At 37.7% G+C, this 26,557-nt stretch overlaps 1 protein-coding gene across 1 annotated transcript in view; it reads right to left on the bottom strand.

Annotated features, from left to right (window-relative positions):
• The window catches only part of LOC122808184 (scavenger receptor cysteine-rich type 1 protein M130-like), a 272,255-nt gene that overhangs the window by 66,561 nt on the left and 179,137 nt on the right, over positions 1 to 26,557 (bottom strand). Inside the window, exon 4 of the mRNA XM_044079152.1 lies at positions 17,436 to 17,508. Coding sequence (XP_043935087.1) covers positions 17,436 to 17,508 — 73 coding nt within the window. The remainder of the gene's footprint in view (positions 1 to 17,435; positions 17,509 to 26,557) is intronic.

The raw sequence follows: 26,557 nt of genomic DNA, 5'->3' as shown, positions 1-26,557 counted from the left end.
CAGTTTGGCTTTGTCAAGGGAAGATCATGCCTTTTGAACTTGGTCGACTTCTTCGAAACAGTCACCAAGGCCATTGATGAGGGAAAGGCAGTCCATACAGCCTACCTTGACCTTGTAAAGGCTTTCAACACAATACCCCATTCGGGTCGGGTATTGTAGAAAAACTTACCAGCTTAAATGTAAACCCATATGTCACAAGATGGGTTGCAAACTGGCTTAAGGACAGAACCCACAGGGTTAGAGTTGCTGGCGCTGTGTCAGACTCCAAGCCGGTCACAAGTGATGTCCCACAGGGCTCGGTCCTTGGCCCCCTATTGTTTGGCATCTACTTCTCAGAAGTACAGGCCAACATGGGAGGACTTTGGCTGACAAAGTTTGCAGACGACTGCAAACTGGGCGCCATAGTGGAAAGTGCATCGGACACGGATATCCTTCAGAAGGGACTCACGGAAACAGATAGCTGGTGCCAGAGCCATGGCCTGAAGTTAAACGCCATAAAATGTATAGTCATACCCTTCGGGAAAAACAAGGTAACCCCAAGCTACCATATAGGTGGCAATCCACTAAGCACAAAAGAGGTTATCAGGGACCTGGGGACCCAGGTTGACAGTGGCCTTTCTTTTGACACTCACATTGCTAAAGTGGTTAGAAAGACCTTCTACATTGCCCACCTGATCATGAAGGGATTCACATCCAGATCTAGTGAGATCATTGTTCCCCTGTACTCTTCACTTATCAGACCAATGATCGAGTACAATGCCCCATTCGAGATGTATCTCACCCGACATCTGCAGCAATTGGAGAGACCCCAAAAGTTCCTCACCAAAAGGATAAAGGGACTCCAAAATCTGTCATATGCTGCCAGATTGAAGAAACTCCAGCTCTATTCAGTCGCATACCGTCTGCTCAGAGGTGACATGTGCCTGACATACAAGGCCATGTCCAACCCGGAATTAATGGACATGCTCCACCTCACAAAATCCAAATCCACCAAAACCACTAGAGCAAGCGACTTAAACCTTAGCACGGATATAAATAGGACGTGCTGGAGGGATAGATTTATCACTCAGAGACTCCCTATGCTGTGGAATAAAATCCCGGTCCATGTGAGGTAGAGCACCTCACTGACTCTGTTCAAGAGAAATCTAGACCTGTGGATGGGAGATCGTAGGTTTACCCCGGGAATCATCTCTGTGTCACTGCTGGACAGAGGCACAACAAACTAATGGGCACAGTATTTTTTCATATAAGGGGTGGCGTAAGCCGCAAAAATTTGGGCTAGGCTTATAAATGCCTTAGGGCAGATAGCCTAGTATAAACCTATGAACCTATGAACCTATGAATAATGATTACAAAAAATTCATGTCAATCCTAGCTAACAGAATGAAACTCCCACTTTCAAAGACAATTAATAATGATCAAACTGGATTTTTATTTAACAGGCACACACATGATAATATTAAAAGGATACTTACTCTTATAGATTATATGAATAAAGATGATAGAGAAACACTTGTAATTGGATCAGACATAGAAAAAGCCTTTGATTCCCTCAACTGGGAATATCTATTTAAAACTTCAGCATTATATGAATTTCCTTCTCCCTTCATCTTATTATTAAAAAACATATATATTAATAACTTAGCCTACATTAAATTAAGTCCTTTCACCTCAGAATATATCCATATAACGAAAAGTACTAAAGAAGGATGTCCCCTTTCTCCTATTTTATTTGCTTTAACTATAGAAATACTTGCAGAAATAATGTGCAATAATCCAAGAATAAAAGGAATAGAAGTCTATGACCAGTACATATCTAAAATAATGCTTTTTTGCTGATGATATTTTATTAACCCTATCAAACTCCAGAGAGTCATTAGGAGAGCTAAAAGAAGTAGTGGAGAAATTTTATAAGATTTCAGGTCTACACTTTAATAGATCAAAATCAAAATTTCTATTTTTTAATAAGAAAAAAGAACTACAAGTTACAGATAAATCCATCATAGGAAAATAAGATCTTACTCTAAATTATTTAGGAATAGTGTTATGCAAAAATATAAATGAAACAATATTAATAAATTCTAAAAACATTATTGAAACAATAAAAATATGTATAGAAAAGTGGATCAAAATTATATTAACTTTTGAAGACAGATTGCAATTAATAAAAATGGTCTTATTGCCAAAAATACTATATGTAGCATTAGCAATACAGTTAATTCCTGAAAGATGCATTCTTAAAGAAATAAATTCATGTTTAATAAAATTTTTATGGTATCTCAAAAAGAATAGAGTAGCTCTAACTCATCACATTAGACCCTGGAAACAAGGAGGATTGAACTTCCCAGAAATGGAAACATATAAAAGCGTCTATGCTGAAAACTACAATAGACTAGATAAACCCAAATTATTTTGCCAATTGGAAAGAATTAACAATGGCTATATTAACAAATGAATTCAATCTGTTAAAAAAAAAATTAATAGTAGACAGATCAATCAAACCCTGGTACATGCTATGCATAAGTATACAATATAATATAACAAAACCTTCTTAAATAACACTGATTAATCATTACATCAATTCATTTAGGAAACGTATCAATGCAGACATAGATCTAAAACTTTGGTTTGACCTTTTAACTCCATTTACCATCACTAAGAAATTTCCTCACAAAATATATAGGGAAACAATAACCTCCTGGGAATGAAATGGATTCTTATGCTGGTTTCAATGTGTAAATAAATTAAATGTTTTAGATGTACATATGATAAAAACTGCTTACAATATTCCAACACAGGACTGGTTAACCTTACAAAGCACTCTAATGTACAAAAAAATGCAGAATGTAAAATATCACAATAATAAAATGTAACAATAATAAAATATAGATTTAACAAATATTAGCCCTTCTTTCAAGCTCACTAGAAATAGATATAGTGTCATTCAAACCTAGAAAACTGCAGGCATCAAAGTGTAACTGCCAAAACATTTCCCTCTGCAGTAACAAAATACTGCCAGTCACCAGGAAAAACTTTAATCTTGACTTGCTCTAATACCAAAAATGAAAACTGTCTAAAACCAGCCCACAGCTCAGAGTGTCTAGCCAGGGCACTTCTGTTGTCATTCCTCCTGATGCTGTAATCATGCTGGTAAATTCTTTTATTAAGGGACTTGACAGTCTTACTGATATAGAAAGCTGTGCTAGAGTCGCACAGAGAAAGATAAACAACCCATTCAGACTCACAGTTAAACTTGCCCCCATAGAAAACAGTAGTCAACCTGGACAGCCAAGTGTCACCTGATGATAAACAAATAAAGGGACATTGACTGCGGTGTCCACATTTCCATGTAGTGGGTGGGCCGAATCCCCCAGCCACCTGCATTTCCAGTAATGATTTTATGTTCCTCTTGTTTTTAAAAGCTGTTTGATTACTATACTAATCTAATAGATATATCTGTCTTCAGCAAATTCCACTTTCTAAAAATGGAAGACTGTTATCAGAGAAAAGATAGTGACATTGTCGGTATCAAGCAGGAAAAAAATAATAAATGTGTGCAACAAAACTTCGTTCATTCGCTAAAGTCAAGGATGAAAAAAGGAAGTGGCTTATGAACACCTAAAGTGCAAAGGTGTAACAGACCTAAGGAATTTACAATGACACTAAAATATAGCAAGACAGTCTCCTACCTCATAATCAAGACTCATTTATGGTTGTCTCAGTATGGTTTGTAGTTAACAGAAGACACTGCCTATATGTTTCTCTCACATCCTCTCAACAGGGAAGTGCAAAGGCTTAAGAGTTATCATCCTGCCTTCTTATCATATCATATACTCTATTAGCAGCTACTGCACCAGTCATGTAACTTAAACATTTAATATCAGATACTCCTTCAGCAGCTACTGCACCAGTCGTATAACTTAAACATTTAATATCAGATACTCATTTAGCAGCTACTACACCAGTCATGTAACTTAAACATTTAATATCAGATACTCCGTCAGCAGCTACTGCACCAGTCATGTAACTTAAAATTTATTATCAGATACTACTGAAGCAGCTTCTACACCAGTCATGTAACGTAAACAATTATTATCAGATACTCCTTCAGCAGCTACTGCACCAGCCATGTAACTTAAACATTTAATATCAGACATTTCTTCAGCAGTTACTGCACTAGTCATCTAACTTAAACATTTAATATTAGGTACTCCTTTAGCAGCTACTGCACCAGTCCATATCAGATACTCATCTCACAGCTATTGCATCAATAATATAACTTAAAAATTTAATATCAGATACTCATTTAGCAGCTACTGCACCAGTCATGTAACTTGAACATTTAATATCAGATACTACTTCAGCAGATACTGCACTGGTAATGTAATTTAAATATTTAGTATCAGATACTCCTTCAGCAGCTACTGCACCCATCATATAACTTAAACATTTAATATCAGATACCCATTTAACATTAGCTGCTCCAGTCATGTAACTTAAACAGTTAATATCATATACTCATCTAACAACTAGTACACTCATCATATAACTTAACCATTTAATATCAGATATTCATTTTACAGCTACTGCACCTGACGTAACTTAAAAGTTTAATATTTGCTGCTCATTTAGCAGCTACTGCAACAGTCATGTAAATGTAAATTAAACAGGTAATATCAGATACTCATTTAGCAGCTACTGCACCCGTCATCTAACTTAGATGTTTAGCATCAGATGCTTATTTAGCAGCTACTACACCCATCATGTAATTTAAATGTTTAATATCAGATACTAATTTAGCAGCTACAGCAGCAGGCACGTAAGTTAGACGTCTAGCATCAGATGGTTATTTAGCAGCTACTGCATCCGTCATGTAAATTAAAATTTTAATATCAGATACTCCTGAAGCAGCTACTACACCAGTCATGTAACATAAACATTTAATATCAGATACTGATTTAGCAGCTACTGCACCAGTCATGTAACTTAAACATTTAATATCAGATGCTCATTTAGCAGTTACAGCACCCGTCATGTAACTTAAACAGTTAATATCAGATGATCCATTAGCAGCTACTGCACCAGTCATGTAACTTAAACATTTAATATCAGAGTCATTAAACAGCTAGTGCACCCATCATGTAACTTAAAAATTTATTATAAGATAATCATTTAGCAGCTACTACACCAGTCATGTTACTTAAACAGTTAATATCAGCTACTCATTTAACAGCTACTACACAAGTCATCTAACTTAAACAGTTATTATCAGATACTCATTTAACAACTAGTGCACTCATCATTTAATATCAGATATTCATTTTACAGCTACTTCATCAGTCATGTAACTTAAACATTTAATATAAGATATTCATTTAGCAGCTTCTGCACCAGTCATGTAACTTAAACAGTTAATATCAGATATCATATAGGAGCTACTGCACCCGTCATGTAACTTAAACATTTAATATTAGATACTCATTTAGCAGCTACTGCACCAGTCATGTAACTTAAACATTTAATATCAGATACTACTTCAGCAGATTCTGCACCAGTAATGTAATTTAAATATTTAATATCAGATACTCATTTAACAGCTACTGCACCCTTCATGTAACTTAAACATTTAACATCAGATACTCCTTTAGCAGCTACTGCACCAGTCATGTAACTTAAACAGTTAATATCATATACTCATCTAACAACTAGTACACTCATCATATAACTTAACCATTTAATATCAGATATTCATTTTAAAGCTACTGCACCCGTCTTGTAACTTAAAACATTTAATATCAGATATTCATTTAGCAGCTACTGCACCTGACATGTAACTTAAAAGTTTAATATCTGCTGCTCATTTAGCAGCTACTGCAACAGTCATGTAAATGTAAATTAAACAGGTAATATCAGATAGTCATTTAGCAGCTACTGCACCAGTAATATCATTTCAACAGTTAATATCAGCTATTCATTTAGCAGCTACTCCACCCGTCATGTAACTTAAATGTTTAATATCAGATGACCATTTAGCAGCTACTGCACCATTCATATAATATAAGCATATTCAGATACTTATTTATCAGCTGCAGCACAAGTCATGCAAATTAAACATGTAGTATCAGACACTAATTTAACAGCTACTGCACCAGTCATGTAACCTAAACATTTATTATCAAATACTCCTTTAGCAGCTACTGCACCGATCATGTAACTTAAACATTTAATAACAGATACTCCGTCAGCAGCTACTGCACCAGTCGTGTAACTTCTCATTTAACAGCTAGTGCACCAGTCATGTAATTTAAACATTTAATATCATTCATTTTACAGCTACTACACCCATCATTTAACTTAAGCATTTAATATCAGATACTCATTTAGCAGCTACTGCACCCGTCATGTAACTTAAACACTTAATATCAGAAACTTCTTCAGCAGCTACTGCACCAGTCACGTAACATAAACATTTAATATGACATATTCATTTAGCAGCTACTGCACCAGTCATGTAACTTAGACGTTTAACATCAAATGGTTATTTAGCAGCTACTACACCCATCATGTAACATAAACATTTAATATCAGATACTCATTTAACAGCTACTGCATCCGTCATGTAAATTAAAATTGTAATATCAGATATTCCTGAAGCAGCTACTACAACAGTTATGTAACATACACATTTAATATCAGATACTGATTTAGCAGCTACTACACCTGTTATGTAACTTAAACATTTAATATCAGATGCTCATTTAGTAGCTACTGCACCATACATGTAACTTAAATATTTAATAGCAGAGTCATTTAACAGGTAGTGCACCCATCATGTAACTTAAAAATTTATTATAAGATAATCATTTAGCAGCTACTGCCCCAGTCATGTTACTTAAACAGTTAATATCAGCTACTCATTTAACAGCTATTACACAAGTCATCTAACTTAAACAGTTATTATCAGATACTCATTTAACAACTAGTGCACTCATCATTTAATATCAGATATTCATTTTACAGCTACTTCATCAGTCATGTAACTTAAACATTTAATATAAGATATTCATTTTACAGCTACTTCATCAGTCATGTAACTTAAAACATTTAATATAAGATATTCATTTAGCAGCTACTGCACCAGTCATGTTACTTAAAAAGTTAATATCAGCTACTCATTTAACAGCTACTACACAAGTCATCTAACTTAAACAGTTATTATCAGATACTCATTTAACAACTAGTGCACTCACCATTTAATATCAGATATTCATTTTACAGCTACTTCATCAGTCATGTAACTTAAACATTTAATATAAGATATTCATTTTACAGCTACTTCATCAGTCATGTAACTTAAACATGTAATATAAGATATTCATTTAGCAGCTTCTGCACCAGTCATGTAACTTAATCAGTTAATATCAGATATTTATATAGAAGCTACTGCACCCGTCATGTAACTTAAACATTTAATATCATATACTCCTTCAGCAGCTACTGCACCAGTCGTATAACTTAAACATTTAATATCAGATACTCATTTAACAACTAGTGCACTCATCATTTAATATCAGATATTCATTTTACAGCTACTTCATCAGTCATGTAACTTAAACATTTATTATCAGTTATTCATTTTACTGCTACTTCATCAGTCGTGTAACTTAAACATTTAATATAAGATATTCATTTAGCAGCTTCTGCACCAGTCATGTAACTTAAACAGTTAATATCAGATACTCATTTAGCAGCTACTGCACCAGTCATGTAACTTAGACATTTAACATCAAATGGTTATTTAGCAGCTACTACACCCATCATGTAACATAAACATTTAATATCAGATACTGATTTAGCAGCTACTACACCTGTTATGTAACTTAAACATTTAATATCATATGCTCATTTAGCAGCTACTGCACCATACATGTAACTTAAATATTTAATAGCAGAGTCATTTAACAGGTAGTGAACCCATCATGTAACTTAAAAATTTATTATAAGATAATCATTTAGCAGCTACTGCACCAGTCATGTTACTTAAACAGTTAATATCAGCTACTCATTTAACAGCTACTACACAAGTCATCTAACTTAAACAGTTATTATCAGATACTCATTTAACAACTAGTGCACTCATCATTTAATATCAGATATTCATTTTACAGCTACTTCATCAGTCATGTAACTTAAACATTTAATATAAGATATTTATTTTACAGCTACTTCATCAGTCATGTAACTTAAACATTTAATATAAGATATTCATTTAGTAGCTTCTGCACCAGTCATGTAACTTAATCAGTTAATATCAGATATCCATATAGAAGCTACTGCACCCGTCATGTAACTTAAACATTTAATATCAGATACTCATTTAGCAGCTACTGCACCAGTCATGTAACTTAAACATTTAATATCAGATACTCCTTTAGCAGCTACTGCACCAGTCGTATAACTTAAACATTTAATATCAGATACTCATTTAACAACTAGTGCACTCATCATTTAATATCAGATATTCATTTTACTGCTACATTATCAGTCATGTAACTTAAACATTTAATATAAGATATTCATTTAGCAGCTTCTGCACCAGTCATGTAACTTAAACAGTTAATATCAGATAATCATTTAGCAGCTACTGCACCAGTCATGTAACTTAAACATTTAATATCAGATACTCCTTCAGCAGCTACTGCACCAGTCGTATAACTTAAACATTTAATATCAGATACTCATTTAACAACTAGTGCACTCATCATTTAATATCAGATATTCATTTTACTGCTACTTCATCAGTCATGTAACTTAAACATTTAATATAAGATATTCATTTAGCAGTTACTGCACCAGTCATGCAACTTAAACAGTTAATATCAGATACTCATTTAGCAGTTACTGCACCAGTCATGTAACTTAAACATTTAATATCAGATACTCATTTAGCAGTTACTGAACCAGTCATGTAACTTAAACAGTTAATATCAGATACTCGTTTAGCAGCTACTGCACCAGTCTAGTAACTTAAATATTTAATATCAGATACTCATTTAGCAGTTACTGCACCCATCATGTAACTTAAACATTTAATATCAGATACTCATTTAGCAGCTACTGCATCAGTTATTTAACTATGGCACCATCATAACACCAGACTTATACACTAAACTCCTAGTTGTCATCATAGACAACCAGCTCAAACTAGACCTCCACATACTTCATTCTATAAAGAAAACACACCAAAAACTAGGCATGCTATACAGAAACAGCAAATTCATAACTCCCAACTCAAAACTACTGCTAGCCCAATCCTATCGCCTCCCCACCCTCCTCTATGGCTCCCCTCTAATTTCCAATCTACAAAATAATCTGCCGGCAAAACTAGACCAAACTTATAACAAAATTGCTAGATTTGTCACCAGCAGCCCCTGTAAATCCCATCACTGCTCCGCTCTCATAAAACTACATTGGCTCGAATTCCCACACCTTCTGACCAAATGTCAGCTGATCCAAGCTTTCAGAATTCTTAATTCAAACTCTGACTCTCCATCTCTGTCCAACCTGATATCATGGTACACCCCTCCCCGATCCCTGCGCTGCTCTGATAAACTCTTACTACAAGTCTATAAACCCAACAAGAACATAGGTAAAATACTCTATAAACACTCCATCTCCCTTACGTGGAACAATCTTCCACTCCATATTAGAAGTCATACCTCCCTTCCTAACTTCAAACATGACCTGATAGTGTACCTCCATAACAACCTTATATGTACCTGATACCTCCCTCTCCATATACCCACTTCACCACGAAGTCTGATCTATAAGACCTTTATCCCTCTTTCTATAACTTACTTTATCCAACTGCTCTTCTTTCTGTACCCTCCCTCTAGTTCACTACATCCCTCCTCTACTGCTATCTTCTTTTGCACCATTCCCTCTACTGACCTATGGTCCCTTGTGCAGTCACCCCGCTCTACTTTTTGCTCCCACTCTACTTTCCCTCAAATCTGAAGCCCCTGCACTTACACAATTCTTCTTCTAGCCACTAATCTAATTATACCTTGTTTCTTTTCATTATATTACCTACAAACTTAACTTCCTTCCGGCTTACCTGCAGGATTTATTACTGTTGTTTCTACTGTTACAACCTATTACTACACTTTTTGTATATATTGCTATGTACTATTCCATTGAGTACATTATGTTTTTCTTATCCATTGTATCCATAAGATTGTTTTGCTCTGTAATATTGTTAATTTGTCTCTATTCATACGTATTTGTATGTCTGTTTGGGGCTTTTCCCCTCGGGTCTCCACTGAAAAAGGATAAATTCTTACCCAGCTGGACCAACCCAGTTAACAAATGCAAAATAAATAATAAAATAAATAAATAATATCAGATACTCATTTAACAGCTACTGTACCCATCATATAACTTATACATTTAATATCAGATACACATTTAACAGCTACTGCACCATTCAGGTAACAAACATTTAATATCAGATACACATTTAAAAGCTACTGTACCAGTCATGTAACTTAAACATTTAATATCAGATACTCATTAACCAGCTACTGCACCAGTCATGTAGCTAAACCATTTAATGTCAGAAACTCATTTAAAAGCTACTGCACCAATCATGTACCTTAAACATTTAATATCAGATACTCATTTTGTAGTTACTGCACCCATCATGTAACTTAAACATTTAATATCAGATACTCATTTAGCAGCTACCGCACCAATCATGTAACTTCAACATTTAATATCAGATACTCGGTTAACAGCTACTGCACCAGTCATATAACTTAAAAAGTTTAAAGCAGCAGATTTTCTATTCTTCTGACATAAACAAGCTAGGTTTCACCTTAATGAATGTTGCCAAGAAAAAACATAGAGGCCTCCAAAGCAGACACCCAAACAACTGCTACCTCAAGACACTCCACAAGCAACACATAAACCACAAAAGCAGTGTGCAAAGCAGTCACAGCCCTTAAGGCCAAATACAACACCAAACATACTTGTCATAGGTGACTCCATAGTCAGACACACTGATGTCCCACTCACCAGGCTGAACAAGGAGAGGGTCACAGTAAGCTGCCTATCGGGCGCTAGAATCCGCCACATAACACAAGCACTCGGGTCACTCCACGGCAAGTACAGATATGACACAGTCATTGTCCATGCTGGTGTGAACGACCTGAGACATACCTCCCTGGAATACATGAAAAGCGACATAGAGGAGCTCTCTGATTATGTAGCCCAGGCAGGTATGACCCTAACCCTGAGCAGTATCCTTCCTTCACCAAGAATGATGCCACAATATAGAGACAAGATGATCAGCTTTAACAATTGGCTTAATGTCTGCTGTCATTCAAAGGGGATCCAGTGTCTGTCTGCCTGGGATGAATTTGCTTGACAAGCCACGCTTCAAGTAAGGGACGGCTTGCACCTGTCACCCCTGGGATTCCGGATATTGGCTAAGGCTCTTGCCACCCCATAGTGCCTTTTTTAGGCAAGGCTCAAATTCTAAACCTACCACCCTAGAAAACAAAAATGGGAAGAAACTGAGGGTAATGCTGCTCAATGCCAGAAGTCTAAATCTCAAAATGCACGCACTCGAGGCCCTTCTCAGTATGGAGAACATCGATGTCTGTGCTGTAACTGAAACCTGGTTCAAGGCTCCTGAGAGCACCCCGGCACTATTAGGTTTTACCTCATATCATGCTCCGCCCCAAAACCCGGACCACACCACAAAAGGAGGGGTGTATCCATATTCATAAAGGATACCCACACCTCCAGGTTGGTGGCAACGCATCTAAGCTCGGAAACCATCCAGGTGCAACTAACCATAGGCAAAACTGCTCTACAAATTGTAGCATGCTACAGGCCACCCTCTCAAACTCAGGAACCCCACACAGCCTTCCTGAAGACACTGGAGGGTATAAATGTATCTCTAAACACCATCATATTGGGTGACTTCAACTACCCTAATATAGACTGGGAACATTACTCAAGCCCTAACTTTCTAGCCCAACGGTTCCTGGAGTTCATAAATTAAATGCCATGGAACAGCTAGTCACTGTTCCCACGAGAGGAGAAAATATACTAGATCTCATTGACACAAACATGGGGACAAAATGCTCCACACCGGAAGTATATCCCTCATTGGTGAGATCTGATCATAAACTAATCTCACTGGAAATCCACATCCCACCCCCACCCCAAACAAAAAGACCATAGTGAAGAACTTCTCTAAAGCAAACTTCACACTACTCAAGACTGGTGTGGTATCCTTCAAGGCCCCTGAGCCAGAGGAAACCACAACCCAAGCTGGAAGCCCTTACAAATGCCTTCTATGAACACCTCCAGGACTGCATGGATCAGGCAATCCCAAATAAAACCAAGACTCTTTCCACAAAGGGCAAACGTCCAGTCTGGTGGACCCCAGCCATTAACAAACTTTACAATAAGAGGAGAAAGCTATTACATGATAGAACAAAATCCATAAAAGGGAAGTCACCCCTGATCATTATTAGTAAAAAATACGAGCACTCATAAAATCAACTAAGGCCAATTTTGAGAGAAAATTGCCATGGATTCAAAGGACAATCATAAGGCCTTTTTCAGCTATGTTAGGAACCTGGGTGGAAACTCCCAGATATGCTCAGAATTAGTCCAAAATGATACAAAAATCACTGAACCCACAGACATTGCCAACATACTGGCAGACAGGTTCAGTGCAAACTTCACCCCCCCCCCCTAAAGGAGAGATAACTATCCCAGCCGAGTCTAGCCTCCCAGACATCTCAAATGCGCAGGTGAAAGCTGCTCTCTCTAAAGCTAAAAACACAGCATCAATGGGACCGGATGGTGTCCCCAGCTGTGTGCTACACGAGCTAAATGAGGAATTAAACCTGCACATACGGCAGCTGTTTAATCTCAGCCTTACCACAGGATACGTGCCCAAGGAGTGGCGTACGGCAACTGTGGTCCCACTCCACAAATTTGGCGCCTCTACGGACCCTGGTAATTACCGCCCCATAAGCTTAACAAGTCTAGTCTGCAAAGCTATGGAGAGGATCATAATGGAGCTCATAAACAAAGATATAGGGGACTTGCAGACATTGGACCCGACCCAGTTTGGCTTTGTCAAGGGAAGATCATGCCTTTTGAACTTGGTCGACTTCTTGAAACAGTCACCAAGGCCATTGATGAGGGAAAGGCAGTCCATACAGCCTACCTTGACCTTGCAAAGGCTTTCGACACAATACCCCACTCGGGTATTGTAGAAAAACTTACCAGCTTAAATGTAAACCCATATGTCACAAGATGGGTTGCAAACTGGCTTAAGGACAGAACCCACAGGGTTAGAGTTGCTGGCGCTGTGTCAGACTGCAAGCCGGTCACAAGTGGTGTCCCACAGGGCTCGGTCCTTGGCCCTCTATTGTTTGGCATCTACTTCTCAGATGTACAGGCCAACATGGGAGGACTTTGGCTGACAAAGTTTGCAAACGACTGCAAACTGGGCGCCATAGTGGAAAGTGTATCGGACACGGATATCCTTCAGAAGGGACTCACAGAAACAGATAGCTGGTGCCAGAGCCATGGCCTGAAGTTAAACGCCAAAAAATGTATAGTCATACCCTTCGGGAAAAACAAGGTAACCCCAAGCTACCATATAGGTGGCAATCCACTAAGCACAGAAGAGGTTATCAGGGACCTGGGGACCTAGGTTGACAGTGGCCTTTCTTTTGACACTCACATTGCTAAAGTGGTTAGAAAGACCTTCTACATTGCCCACCTGATCATGAAGGAATTCACATCCAGATCTAGTGAGGTCATTGTTCCCCTGTACTCTTCACTTATCAGACCAATGATCAAGTACAATGCCCCATTCGAGATGTATCTCACCCGACATCTGCAGCAATTGGAGAGACCCCAAAAGTTCCTCACCAAAAGGATAAAGGGACTCCAAAATATGTCATATGCTGCCAGATTGAAGAAACTCCAGCTCTATTCAGTCGCATACCGTCTGCTCAGAGGTGACATGTGCCTGACATACAAGGCCATGTCCAACCCGAATTAATGGACATGCTCCACCTCAAAAAATCCAAATCCACCAAAACCACTAGAGCAAGCGACTTAAACCTTAGCACGGATATAAATAGGATGTGCTGGAGGGATAGATTTATCACTCAGAGACTCCCTATGCTGTGGAATAAAATCCCGGTCCATGTGAGGCAGAGCACCTCGCTGACTCTGTTCAAGAGAAATCTAGACCTGTGGATGGGAGATCGTAGGTTTACCCCGGGAATCATATCTGTGTCACTGCTGGACAGAGGCACAACAAACTAATGGGCACAGTATTTTTTCATATAAGGGGTGGCGTAAGCCACAAAAATTTGGGCTAGGCTTATAAATGCCTTAGGGCAGATAGCCTAGTATAAACCTATGAACCTATGAACCTATGAACCTATATCATCCCAAAAAGAGATTTGGGTAGTGGAAGTAGAAGAGGCTATATGATCTGGAAATAAAATAGGGGAGAGGGTGAAAAGGTTAAGCTAACTTTTTCTGCTAGTAGTCCCTCTATGTCCTCTTGGACTGAATATGTGATGTCATTTACTATTACCTCTATGCTGTGCCGGGCTTCATTTCTGAGTTAGCATAGTTAGAGAAAGCTTTGTGGTCATCCTTCAACTGAGTGAGTAGTTTTACCTCATATCATAATTCCCTGTCACATTTAGGAATAACATTTATTTTGTATTTTGAGAGTTAAATTTATTTTCCCACACAAGGAGTTTTTTTTTTTCTTTTCCTACAGATTCTGTTTATATTTTGTTTCTATCATACTGGTTTATTTTTAAATTTGGCATTTTATTCACATCAGATGGGGGCAGTTGCATCTGTGCAGCTGGCTGTTTACATGTGCATAGAGTTTTGTGGCAAAAGATTCTGCATAAACAGTGTTGTCATCAAGCTGGCAGTGGTCTTTGAATTTAGCCAGGTTATTATTCTATCTTTTTTTGGTTTCGTTAACATAATACTACTGGCCCAGCTTCCCTGTGACCCACAAAAGTACTGGGTCTGGGGTATAATTTCCTACTCCTTGGAGTTACTCTTTTATTGCTGGAGCTGGCTGTGGATCATAAAGACATCCTTTGTTGACCTTTGTCTCTGGCTTTGTTAATGGTGTTTGTAAAGGATAGCAGTGCTGTGTATGTGCTGTGATTTGGCCTAGAGTCATGCTGAGTTTGAGAGATGAGGTTGTTTTGGAGTAAATATTTCATGATTTGTTGATGAATACATCTTTCCATGATTTGGATAGAGGGGATAGTATTGATATTGGGGGGAAATTAGAGATTTCCATGAATTATCCTCCTTTATGAATAGGTGTTATGTGAGATAGTTTCCATATTGTAGGGACTGTGGCTTTAGAGAGTGACCTGTTTATTAGGATGTTGACTAGATATGCAATTGAGTCAGTGGTGAGTTTTAGGTATTGTGGTGGGAGATTGTCTGCTGATGTGGAGCAGGATTTGAGCTTGTGTAGTATTTATTTATTTGACAGGTGGGTATGGGATTGAAAGTGAAAGTATTGTTGAAGCCATTTTGTTGGTTGATGGTATGGTCATGGGATTGATCTTTTGTGGGGGGGGTGTTAAGGAATTGTTGTTGGTATGAAGGTTTAGTTATGAGTTATCTGAGTTTGTAGAGATGATTAGGTCTTCTATGGATTTTATGAAATGTTTGCAAAACTTTTCAGGAATTTGTGCTTGGGGCACAAGGTGAGAAGGAATGGTCTTTGTTTGAGACTTGGTCGAGAAGGGTAGTTTTAGAGTGCCAAATGTTTTGGGGTTTGTATTTGTGTTGAAGCTGGAGATTGGAGTAGTATGGATTGTTGACATTTGTTGACTATTTTGGTTAGTCTAAAGCATAATGCTTTACAAGATTGGAGATTTTGTTAGAGCAATGTACCACTATGCCAAATGAGCTGTGGGAAATATATCACTACCAAGTCTCAAACCCAGGAACCTGTACACTAGAGTCAGAGCAACATACCACTACACCAAATCTACTGTGTAAAAAGTCATCACTGCCAAATCTTGACCTAGGACTCTGTGCACTAGAGTCAGAGTAACACATCACTACACCAAATCAGCTGTGTAAAATGAGCACCTCTATCAAGTTTTGAACCCAGGCCCCTCTCACATACAGACCACAGTATTTACCCACCACACCATACAGATCTAATGGGTTCTTTATATTTCCAATTGTTCCATGCTATGTCTCTGTTTCATGAGGTCAATGCAGTTTTCTGTTAACCATTGTTTTTTTTTTTTTTGTTTTCTTTACTCTCTTTGTTTGTATGGTGGCCAGACTATCAGTTACTTTTAAGAAAATAGTATTGAAGTATTGAACAGCATAATTTAGTGGTAGTAATTTTGTGGTGACCAGTTTATTCCAGATAGTAGGTTGTTGAGTGTTTCTTGATTGAGTCTAGTGGTATTTCTAACTGTTTTTATGGTATGTTCTTTTGAGACGTAGGTGGTTGCTCTGATGGCAAAGTTTGAAAGATGGTCACTTAGTGAAATTGGTAGTGTACCTGAGGAGGAGAAATTGGTTGAGTGGAATACAAGGATCCAATCAGGGGTTGAGTGGTTAGTGAAGTCTTTGTTGTAACTTGTAGATTCAGTGATTATTTGTTTAAAGTTGTAGAGGTTTATATTTGTGTTTGGAGAGTTTGCAGTGATAGCTTGCCAGTTAACATTCATATCTCCTAAGATTACGGTTTCTAGTTTGATGTTTTCAGTTGTCCATGATAGTATGTTTTCTAGGAATGGTGCATTGTTTCCTGTAGGAATATAGACTGTTATGAGACAGATTATTTTAAAGTTGCTAAGATTTAGGATATTTATTAGTACTTTGGCATTAAGGGATTTGGGTGGTTTATGTAGGTAAGGAGTTATATTGAGTCTGGATAGATACAGGAGTGTTATCCCTCCACCCTTCTGTTTTAGTTTGTCTAGTCTAAAGATGGTGTAGTTAGGGGGTATAATTTCAGTATCTTTTATTCCAGAGTGAAGCCAGTTTTCTGTTAAGGTTTCCCCCATATATACCAACCTGACTAAAAATAATCTTCTCAAATTGGCCAACTCGTATAATCACATCACCAGTTTTGCCACTGGTAATCCATTCCGAACCCATCATTGTCTGAATCTAAAGAAGCTAGGCTGTCTTGAACTACAAAACCTGCTACAACTTTCACAACTTACCATAGCCCACAAGATCCTAAATCACCCAGACAACAAGCCCTATACTTTCAAATCTCATAATCCCCTATAAAAATTTTAATTCAATCCGATCTTCTAATAAAATACTAGTCAGCATAAGTAAGTCCAACAACCTGGCAGGGGACTCACTGTTCTCTAACACAGCTGGTAAAAGCTGGGACCTACTACCCGAGGATCTTACTTCACTTCCTTCCTTGCTGCTCTTCAAACAAAAAACTCAAAGGTCACCTTAAATCACACTGGTTATGCCCTTGCAGTAACCCTGACTAATCCTTTCTCCTTTATGCTTGTATCATCTTTTAAATTCTACTTTATTTAGTAGTTATATGCTGCCTACTAACAATTAAAGCAGGAACTGAAACAAATAGACATATTGACTTTAATTTCCTCTCGATGCATCAAGTATGATTTATGTACCTTCTTTGCATATCATTCTGCATATTTCACTGGATATAGCTTTATCTCAACTTTATATATTTGATTCTTTGTTATGTATAACCTTGTTAGTATAATCTTGATTGTATATGTTACTGTCACTTAATTTATGTTATTACTACTTTATTTTATCAACTGGAGCTTTTCTCCCCAGGCCTCTACTGAAAATGGACATATATCCAGCTAGACTAGCCCAGTCAACAAATGTAAAATAAAATAAATAAATAAATAAAAAATAAAAAAAAAATATTGGTTGTATTGTATTATCCAAGCATGCAGGGAAGTTACTTATTGCATAAAGCTTCTTAGGTTTAGAGTAAATAGGTTTAAGGACTTGGAATTAGGTTATATATTTGGTCCAGGTTTTGGGTGTATATCACCACTTTGTATTATTTTCAGTATTAGATATGTTTGCAGTAGGTTGCATTTGATTTTATGGTATGGTTTTTAGTGTAGGAAGAAGGGGATTAGTAGTATTGTGGTTTTTATTTTGCTGTTGGGGTTATAGGGGAAAGGATAGTAAAATAATCATGGGCAGATATTTGAGTAATGCTTTAGTTGTTGAGATATGTTGGTGGAGGATGTTGCAGAAGTGTATATGGGTATGGCTGCTTTCATTGTAAGTGAGGCTCATAGATTCATAGGCGTTAACTAGGCTAATTACCACAAGGGCCTTTTAAGCCTAGCCATGCATTCCAAATCTCTAGGCTAATGACCACAAGGGCCTTTTAAGCCTAGCCATGCATCTCAAATCTCTGACAAGTTCTGATACCCTTGATAAGTGGAAGCAATGGCCTGGGAGATTAATCATTTACAGGTTACCTGCATCCATTAGAGACATAGATGCCAAACCAGGGATAAATTTCCAGTTTCCCATCCAATTGTCCAAACTGGACTTGGATTGGGCCAGGGAGAAACTTTGCTTCACATGGATGAGCAGCCTGTTCCATAGAAGCGGTAGTCTCCGGGATACATACCTATCTCTTCATCAGGTCCTATTTATATCACAGGCAAGGTTTATATCTTTAGAATGGGTAACTCTGGTGCTGTTTGATTTGTGGATATGCAGGAGGTCCATTAGAGAGGGGTTTGACAACGCCCAATATGCCAGGAATAAATCTCCCCTCAGCAGCCTGTAGGAGAAAGAATACAGGGATAGGCCCATCAGGCGAGCTGCATAGGACATTTTATTTACAGTGTGTATTCTTTTAGTGAGAAAACTCTGTGGACATTCCAATTGTTGGTTATACCTGACTAGGTACATACCAAAGGGGGCACTATACTCAATGATACATCTGATGAATGCCGAATACAGTGGAACAATGACTTCTTTAGACTTAGATGCCATACCTTTGTTTATACGTTGCGCAACATAGACTGATTTCCTCACCCCTGTAGACACACAATGGTCAAAGGATAGATTACTATCTATGTGTGGCCCTAAGTACATAAATACTGGGTCATCTCTAAGGGGTTTATTGTCAAGATGATAGTTACCAGGGATGGATGACTTCCCAGAGGATGCTGTTATGCATTTCTTGGCAATTACTTTTAGTCCATGGTCTTGACACCATTTGTTTGCCTGTGTCAGCCCCTCCTGGAGCACATTTGTGTCAGTGTGAGATTCAAGGACAGCTCCCAATTTGCAATCATCTTCACATTTTGTCAGCCAGAGAGCACTGACATTGGCTATGACTTCTGAGAAGCAAATGCCAGAAAGGAGCAGTCCAGGGACTGATCGCTGAAGGACTCCACTTGTGACTGGCCACTTTGTAGAGATGGACTCTGCAATTCTAACTTTCTGGGTCCTGTCTATGAGCCAGTTAGCTATCCACCAGGTGACATATGGGTTTGTACCTAACCTCTTCAGTTCGTCAACAATGCCCAAGTGAGGTATTGTGTCAAATGCCTTGGCCAGGTTAAGGTAGGCAGTGTGAACAATTTTGCCCTCATTTATTGCTTTGGTGACTTTCTCAAAGAAGTCCACCAGATTGAGTAGGCATGACCTGCCCTTGACAAAACCAAACTGGGTTGGGTCCAGTGTCTGGAGGTTTACTATATCTCTGTTGATCATCTCCATGATAATTCTTTCTATGGCTTTAAATAAAAGACTAGTGAGACATATGGGTAGTTTTCAGGGTCTGTAGATGGCACACCTTTCTGTAGAGTGATAACTGTTGCCTTTCCCCATTCATGAAGCCTGTTTGGAGGCTATCTGGTCCAGGGAGTTTGTTTTAACAAAATCCAGGAATCCCTGTGCATGTACATTTGGTGTTGTTTAGGATTCCCAGTTAATGGTGGGGTAAATAAAGTCAACCATGAATATGGTATTGGGTTTGATGGTTAGTGTTTCTAATAAAATACAAGGGATGTGTTTCCTGGGTCATTCAGCTTGCAAGGAAGTGATATTGAATTTTACCTATGGTGATTTGAACATGGAGTACCTGAAGTGCATTGTCCTGTTTGACCAGCCTTGAAGTATATTTATTTTTTATGTAAATAGAGACACCTCCACCTTTAGTCCCTGTCTGTGAAGTAGCTGTCCTAAATGTGTGGAAGGCATTATAACCTTGCACTGTTGGTGTACCCTCTTGGGGCTTTAATCTATTTCTCAGTGACCACACAGACATCAGCATTCTCTAGGATAGAGAGCTTCTAGGGAGCAGAGTTTTTTATTTAGACTCCTAGTGCTGAGCAGTAATACCTTTAGATTTTCTTGCTTTTGATTTGCTATGTTGAAAGTACTTTCAGTTTGGCATTGCCTAAAAAAGGCACTATGGGAAAGACAATGTTTTAGTTAATATTTGAAAACCTAGAGTGCAGAGTTGTAGACCATCCCTGGCAAAGCAGTACGATCTGTTGACCATCTCCTTCATGCTGACAAATATTGCACCCCCTTAGAATGACACCAGAAACTATGTCAATTATTAAAGTCAATCATCTTTTGTTTGCATTGTGGCAACAACCTTGGACAAAGTAAAATGCCACTCAATGCTTACACCAGCCTGAGACACAGATTCAGAGAGCTGCATGATGTCTCTCTTCATATAATCTAGGGAGGTATGTCTCAGGTCATTTATTCCCACATGGACTATGACTGAGTCATATTGGTAATTGTAGTCCAATGACCTGAGTGCATGTGTAATGTGATGGATCCTAGCTCCTGATAAGCAACTGACCATAACTTTCTCCTTATTCAGCCTGGTGAGAAGGACATATGTGTGTCTCACAATGGAGTCTCCAATAACTAGAATTTTGGATTGTGTGGTGGTTTACTTTATGGGCTTAGAGGTAGACACTCCATGAGATGCAGGTCTATGTGCTGATGGGGGTGTTGTTTTGAAAGAGCACATTTGGGGTGGCTGTGGGTATTTATGTGTGCTTCATCTAGGAGGTCTTTGTTGTGTAGGCAGGTTACATGTAAGTGCCTCAGCATATGTGGGTCGATATGTCTGCTTAGAGTTGTATGTGAAGGGGGCAGTGTGTGTACTTCTGACAACCGTATTGACATTAGGAGTACTTTTATGTGAGAGCTTTGCCTCCAATGACATTGTATAAATACATCTCTCGCATACCATATTAGTTTGTTTGAGGATTAACTGGTTATCAGTAAACATGAGACAATGTCTACATTGCCTGAGGATGCCGATATCCACCAAGCTGGTAATGGAGACAGTAGGAAAGTTCATATCCATGGCAGCAGACCTTTTGTTATTGATTAGACAGTTGAAGTGAGAATATCAATCACTGTCAGGAGTATCTGGTTTGCAAATATGTGGACAGTGCTTGTCACTGCAAACTAGATGTCCTGTGGGCAACTAGGTAATGGAGACATTTCAATTGTGCTTTTACAGGAAAAATCTCACTCAGGGTGTCTGAGTCTGTACAGAGCACTGACAAACACTTGATGGGAAACTAATACATAGACCCTGAAAATTTAAGGATGAACTTTTTAGGCAGATTTTCTGAAGTTAGAATCAAATCAGACAGTACTTACTGAAAACAAAGAATTAGCTTGTCAAGAATGATGAAAAGAGGGGAGGCACATAAATGGTTACTGCCTGGCTACTACTAATGCTGGTCACACTACAGCTTCACTCTGTTGGGATACAATGCTCCTTTGCTTCTTCTCTCACCAGAAGCAAAATGCTAGCACCAATCCCAAGAAGCAAAATAGGCCACAGCCTGTTTGGTGATCTACAGTCTTGTCCCAGATGATGCAAGGGTCTGTAGGCGTGTAGCCTTTTTCTTGTCAATGCCATAAATAGCAACCAGACCAATCAGGAATGCTAAGCACAGACATTCACTCTCCAACCACAGTCAGGAATCGATGTACTCTGCTTTTTCTCTCACCAGGACCAGAATATAAGCACAAGCTGTCACCTATAAAGCAGCTATTAGGCATTATGGTGATCAGCAGTCTCCAGAAAAAGATGCCCCTGTGCTCCTTTTCTCACCAGGAGAAAAGAGAAGCACTAATCACAAGATGACTACTGAGAGTCAGAAAGTGGGCTCTCCAATAACTGGTGGTCTTGCATTAGATGTTTGAAGGAAAGATGAAAAAAAATATGGCTTATCGTAAACACTGCAGTGTGCACTAAGCAATTAGATATGAAAGTAGGCAACTTAAGTTTTAGCTGTCTAAGTGGAGATCCACTATTTTAAAAGAGCAAGATAGATTGAAAGGGGATAAGCACTTTTGTATTCTGGTACTATGGGATACATTGGGATGGCCAATAAATTTAAATAGTTGAAGGGGAGTGATTTCACAAAATGATAATTCTGTGCTTATTCACACCAGCCAATGAAAACAGAGGGGGAATGAGATATATGGTCAAATTAAAATATGGGGCAGGCAACTAGAAAGACAGTGGTGTTTAAGAACAGAACAGTAACAGAGTAGGAGAGTGGGAAAATTCTGTCTGACTCTCAAGAGACAGAGCTGTGGTCGTCTTTCAAGTTTTTGTATGTAATTAAAAGCAGAATACAAGTAAACCTCAGTGTAAAGAAAACAAGTCACAGTATACAAAATAGAAAAAAGGCAATAAAGTAATATAAATGACAAGAAAACAAAAGCAAACAAACCTTTCCCTCACACAAAGTTGTGGCAGAATCTGGGTGAGCATTTCCAAGTACCTGAGCTAAGTAGTATTAATATTATGAATAAAATGAAGAATGCGAGTAGTATCTTATGTGGGGTGTTGGGCATAGTGGGTGTTGGTGGGTGGGGTTTATTGGAGTATAGATTGAGTCTACTTAGTGTTTGGTAAATGGATAGTGTAGAAACATGTTGTTATTTTGGTGGGAAGTGGTGTAATCTGTTGAGAGATAAGTGTGAGTGAGGTCTCTATAATTATAAATGTAAGGATATGTGGGGTGGGTAGGAATGGGGGTAGGGTAGAGACTGGAGTGAGCCTGAGTGAAGTGAGGTCAAACAAAGTGGGTCAGACCTGGACCCTTTTTGCAGCCGCTTTCAAAAACAACCAGTAAGGCATTAATACTAGTGAAAAAGTAAAAGCATATGCTACTTAAAAGTAGGGTTTTAAAACAGAGTTAAATGCCTTTAACAGTGAAATGTAACTTAGATGGAGTCAGCACAGAAACAGAAATGCTTACTGCATGGCTGTTTGGTGATCATGGATTGTCTGCTTTGCAATAAGAAAACTACTGCTGGTGACTACAATCAGATTATCTGTAGATGCAGAGCAATTGGATAGTTTACTTTTAATACACATTTAAAATGTTTGTGACACTGTTTGTGATGTGGAGGAGGTATAGCTCAGCTTAAAACTTTGTCAGCCTTCTGAAACTTGGACAAAGCTTTCTGAAGTGTGATTGCTATTGCACTTGTATGCATATTTAGCATACCAAACAAGAAGATAGCAGAAACTTTCTAACGGAAGACATTAACATCCACCTAATATTTAAATGCAGTTTATATCTGCCAGTAGATTTTATTTAGAGAAAATAAACAGTTAAATGTGTCTGTCAAGATGTATATCAATCTTTGCACAGGAAAATAAGAAAGATGCCTAAAGAACAGTGGTGTTCCAAATAATTATTTTATTTCTGAGACATACTAAAAGAACACCTAGTAAATATCATACAGGGAATTCTCATTTAATGATAGTCACATTTAAAGTTGCAGCTTTAAAATTTATTAACTTGCTGATTATTATTGCAGTTGAAATACATGAAGGAGCAAATATCTATTGCCCTGTTACTGACGTAGAAGAAAATCCTAGTATTTCATAGGTGCCATTCAGTCTTGTGCCTAAGATAAGACTGATAACCTATAAACTGGGAAGCCTGTAATTTTATATTGTTTTTCTTAAAACAGACATACAGTCCCTTTTCTTTTTGACTAATCAGCAAATTTCATAAGAATGTAATTTTCTGTGTATTGAAGAGTACCGTTTTGTAAATAAGATGACATAAACTTTCTCATGGAAGACAGTTCACCTCCTCATTAATATTCACCTGATCTTTAAACATGGTTATTAATATTCATCCATTAAGTACATTGACCCCAGTATGTTGGCAGATTATATCTGTCAGTAAATTTTACAGCTCAATAACAAAAACTGGGTCTCAAAATACTGAGTGCAGAAAAACTGAAAATGTAAAAGGAACAAAAACGCAGGAGAAGTGCAAATCTCAAAAAAAAATCACTGTTCTTCTTAAAACTCCCAAACCCCACCAACGTATGTATATATATATATATATATATATATATATATATATATATATATATATATAAATATATATATGGTTCCACTTGAAATCATCGAATTACCATTTCATAATTGCAACTCATGGAGACCAAATTCGAAACTCATTTCATCGAAAACTCATATCATGAATCTCAAATCATGAAACTATAAAGCAACTAGAAATAACATCCCAGACACTGTTTACCATGTTTATGCAGGGCAAGCCCCTGCACCCCATCTGGGGCTCCACCCCACCCCGTAAAATATACCAACTCCAGGTCGCACTACAGTGGGGTTGGAAATAACCTCTTTCCTCCACTGTAGTGCAACCTTGGAGTATATTTATTTACGGTGAGAAATGAGGCTTTCCCCTGCATAAACATAGTAAAATCTTTGTGGAATGTTATTTGTAGTTGCTTTATAATTCGATGATTGAGATGATATGAGTTTTCGATGAAATGAGTTTTCGACGATTTGGTCTCGATGATTTGCAATTAGATGAAATGGTAATTTGATGATTTCAAGTGGAACCATATATGTATATATATACCAACTGCAAGATCACAATACCTTGGAGAAAAGAGAATACTGTGAGAAATGGTATCTCAGACTTAGTATATGCAAGTCCGATCTTTTGGCCATTCAGTATCCATGTTTCAGGACTTGATGTAGACAGTCTTAACATTTCAAATAATTACCACTTTTATAAATGTTGTATTCACTGATATGCATACACTTTTACTTAAGTAAGGTATTGCTAGCAAACCACCCAAAAAACTTATAAGAAATACAGAATAGTTAATTATAAATTACTGTAATTCATGCAGTGTTTTCTAGAAAAAAGTTGATATCAGGGACTAAAGGGATATAGTCATTCCTCCAATTGTGATGGGTTAAAAGGTAAACAGAAGGGACTCTGTGCGTGTGTGTGTGTGTGTGTGTGTGTGTGTGTGTGTGTGTGTGTGTGTGTGTGTGTGTGTGTGTGTGTGTGTGAGTTTGCGTGTGTTTGGGGGGGCATGTGTGAATATGCATTTATCCCTGTGTGTATGGGGTTGCATGAGTGGGTGTGTATGGTGGGTTGGGGGTATGTTTCTGAAAAGGTCAAGGCAACCAGGTCTACCTGTTCTACCTGGAAATGCTGTGCATCTAATTGAACCTGGAACAATAAAAAGAATTAATGATTGGTATGGTCCTTCAAAAATGCTATTGTTGTTGGTTGTGAATGGTACAGAAGAAACAGCTGCACGTCCATCTAAATCAAACCTTAATTCCAAATCTCACAATAGACTTTTACATAACTTTGAGGATTACAGCTAAATTATTGATTAGGGATATGTCTGTAATGAGGCAGCACATTCAATTACACAGTACCTTATCTTGCTATCCTAAGAGTAATTCACACTACAAAATTGATGAAAAGCTGAAACTCCAACAAAACTTACACAGATACCCATAACTAGTAATCCTGACTTGAAAGCTAGTACTAGGTAGTCTGAGAATATGCCTCAGAAAAAGCAGCTTGTTTACTTAGGCTGTCTTTGCGTGCAAAATGCAGTTTTCAGAGTCTGTAATAACCTTAACTAAAGTTCTAAACATAGTGTTAACTCAGAGGTCTGGGGTTGGAATGTTAAAAAAAATTGCCTCACCTTCCCTCTTACTGCTTTTCTAAGTAAACCAAACTGACAGAATTCATGATAATCTAAATCTCAAGTCATAACTATAACTTTAAATCACTCCAAAACTCTGATGTTTAGACACAGTAGTTTTTTTGATTACATATTTGTGTGAATCATTGGTCATACTGTCACCCTAAAACATGAGCAGTATAAATGTTTAAGCTATAAATAGGGGTAGACTATTAGATACTCACTGAATTAAATACTTAACTTTATTCACACTGGATCATTAAGCCTAAGTCATCTCACACATGCAAAGTAAATCCTAGCACTAACTGTAAGCCTAACATTAACAAAACTACTTGGACTGTTCAATTAGTTAGGCTATATTTAGAGTTTTGTGGATTTTTATCAACTCTTTTTGCACACACATATATCTAACTTATTCATTCAGTTGGTGTCTTCCATATAGTGCTTTCTACTTGAA

Source organism: Protopterus annectens, chromosome 8.part0 (genome assembly GCF_019279795.1).
Source record: "Protopterus annectens isolate FY-2018-M chromosome 8.part0, PAN1.0, whole genome shotgun sequence".
NCBI lineage: Eukaryota > Metazoa > Chordata > Ceratodontiformes > Protopteridae > Protopterus > Protopterus annectens.
Note: the sequence above shows the minus strand (reverse complement) of the source record. Positions and strands in the feature narration are given on the sequence as shown.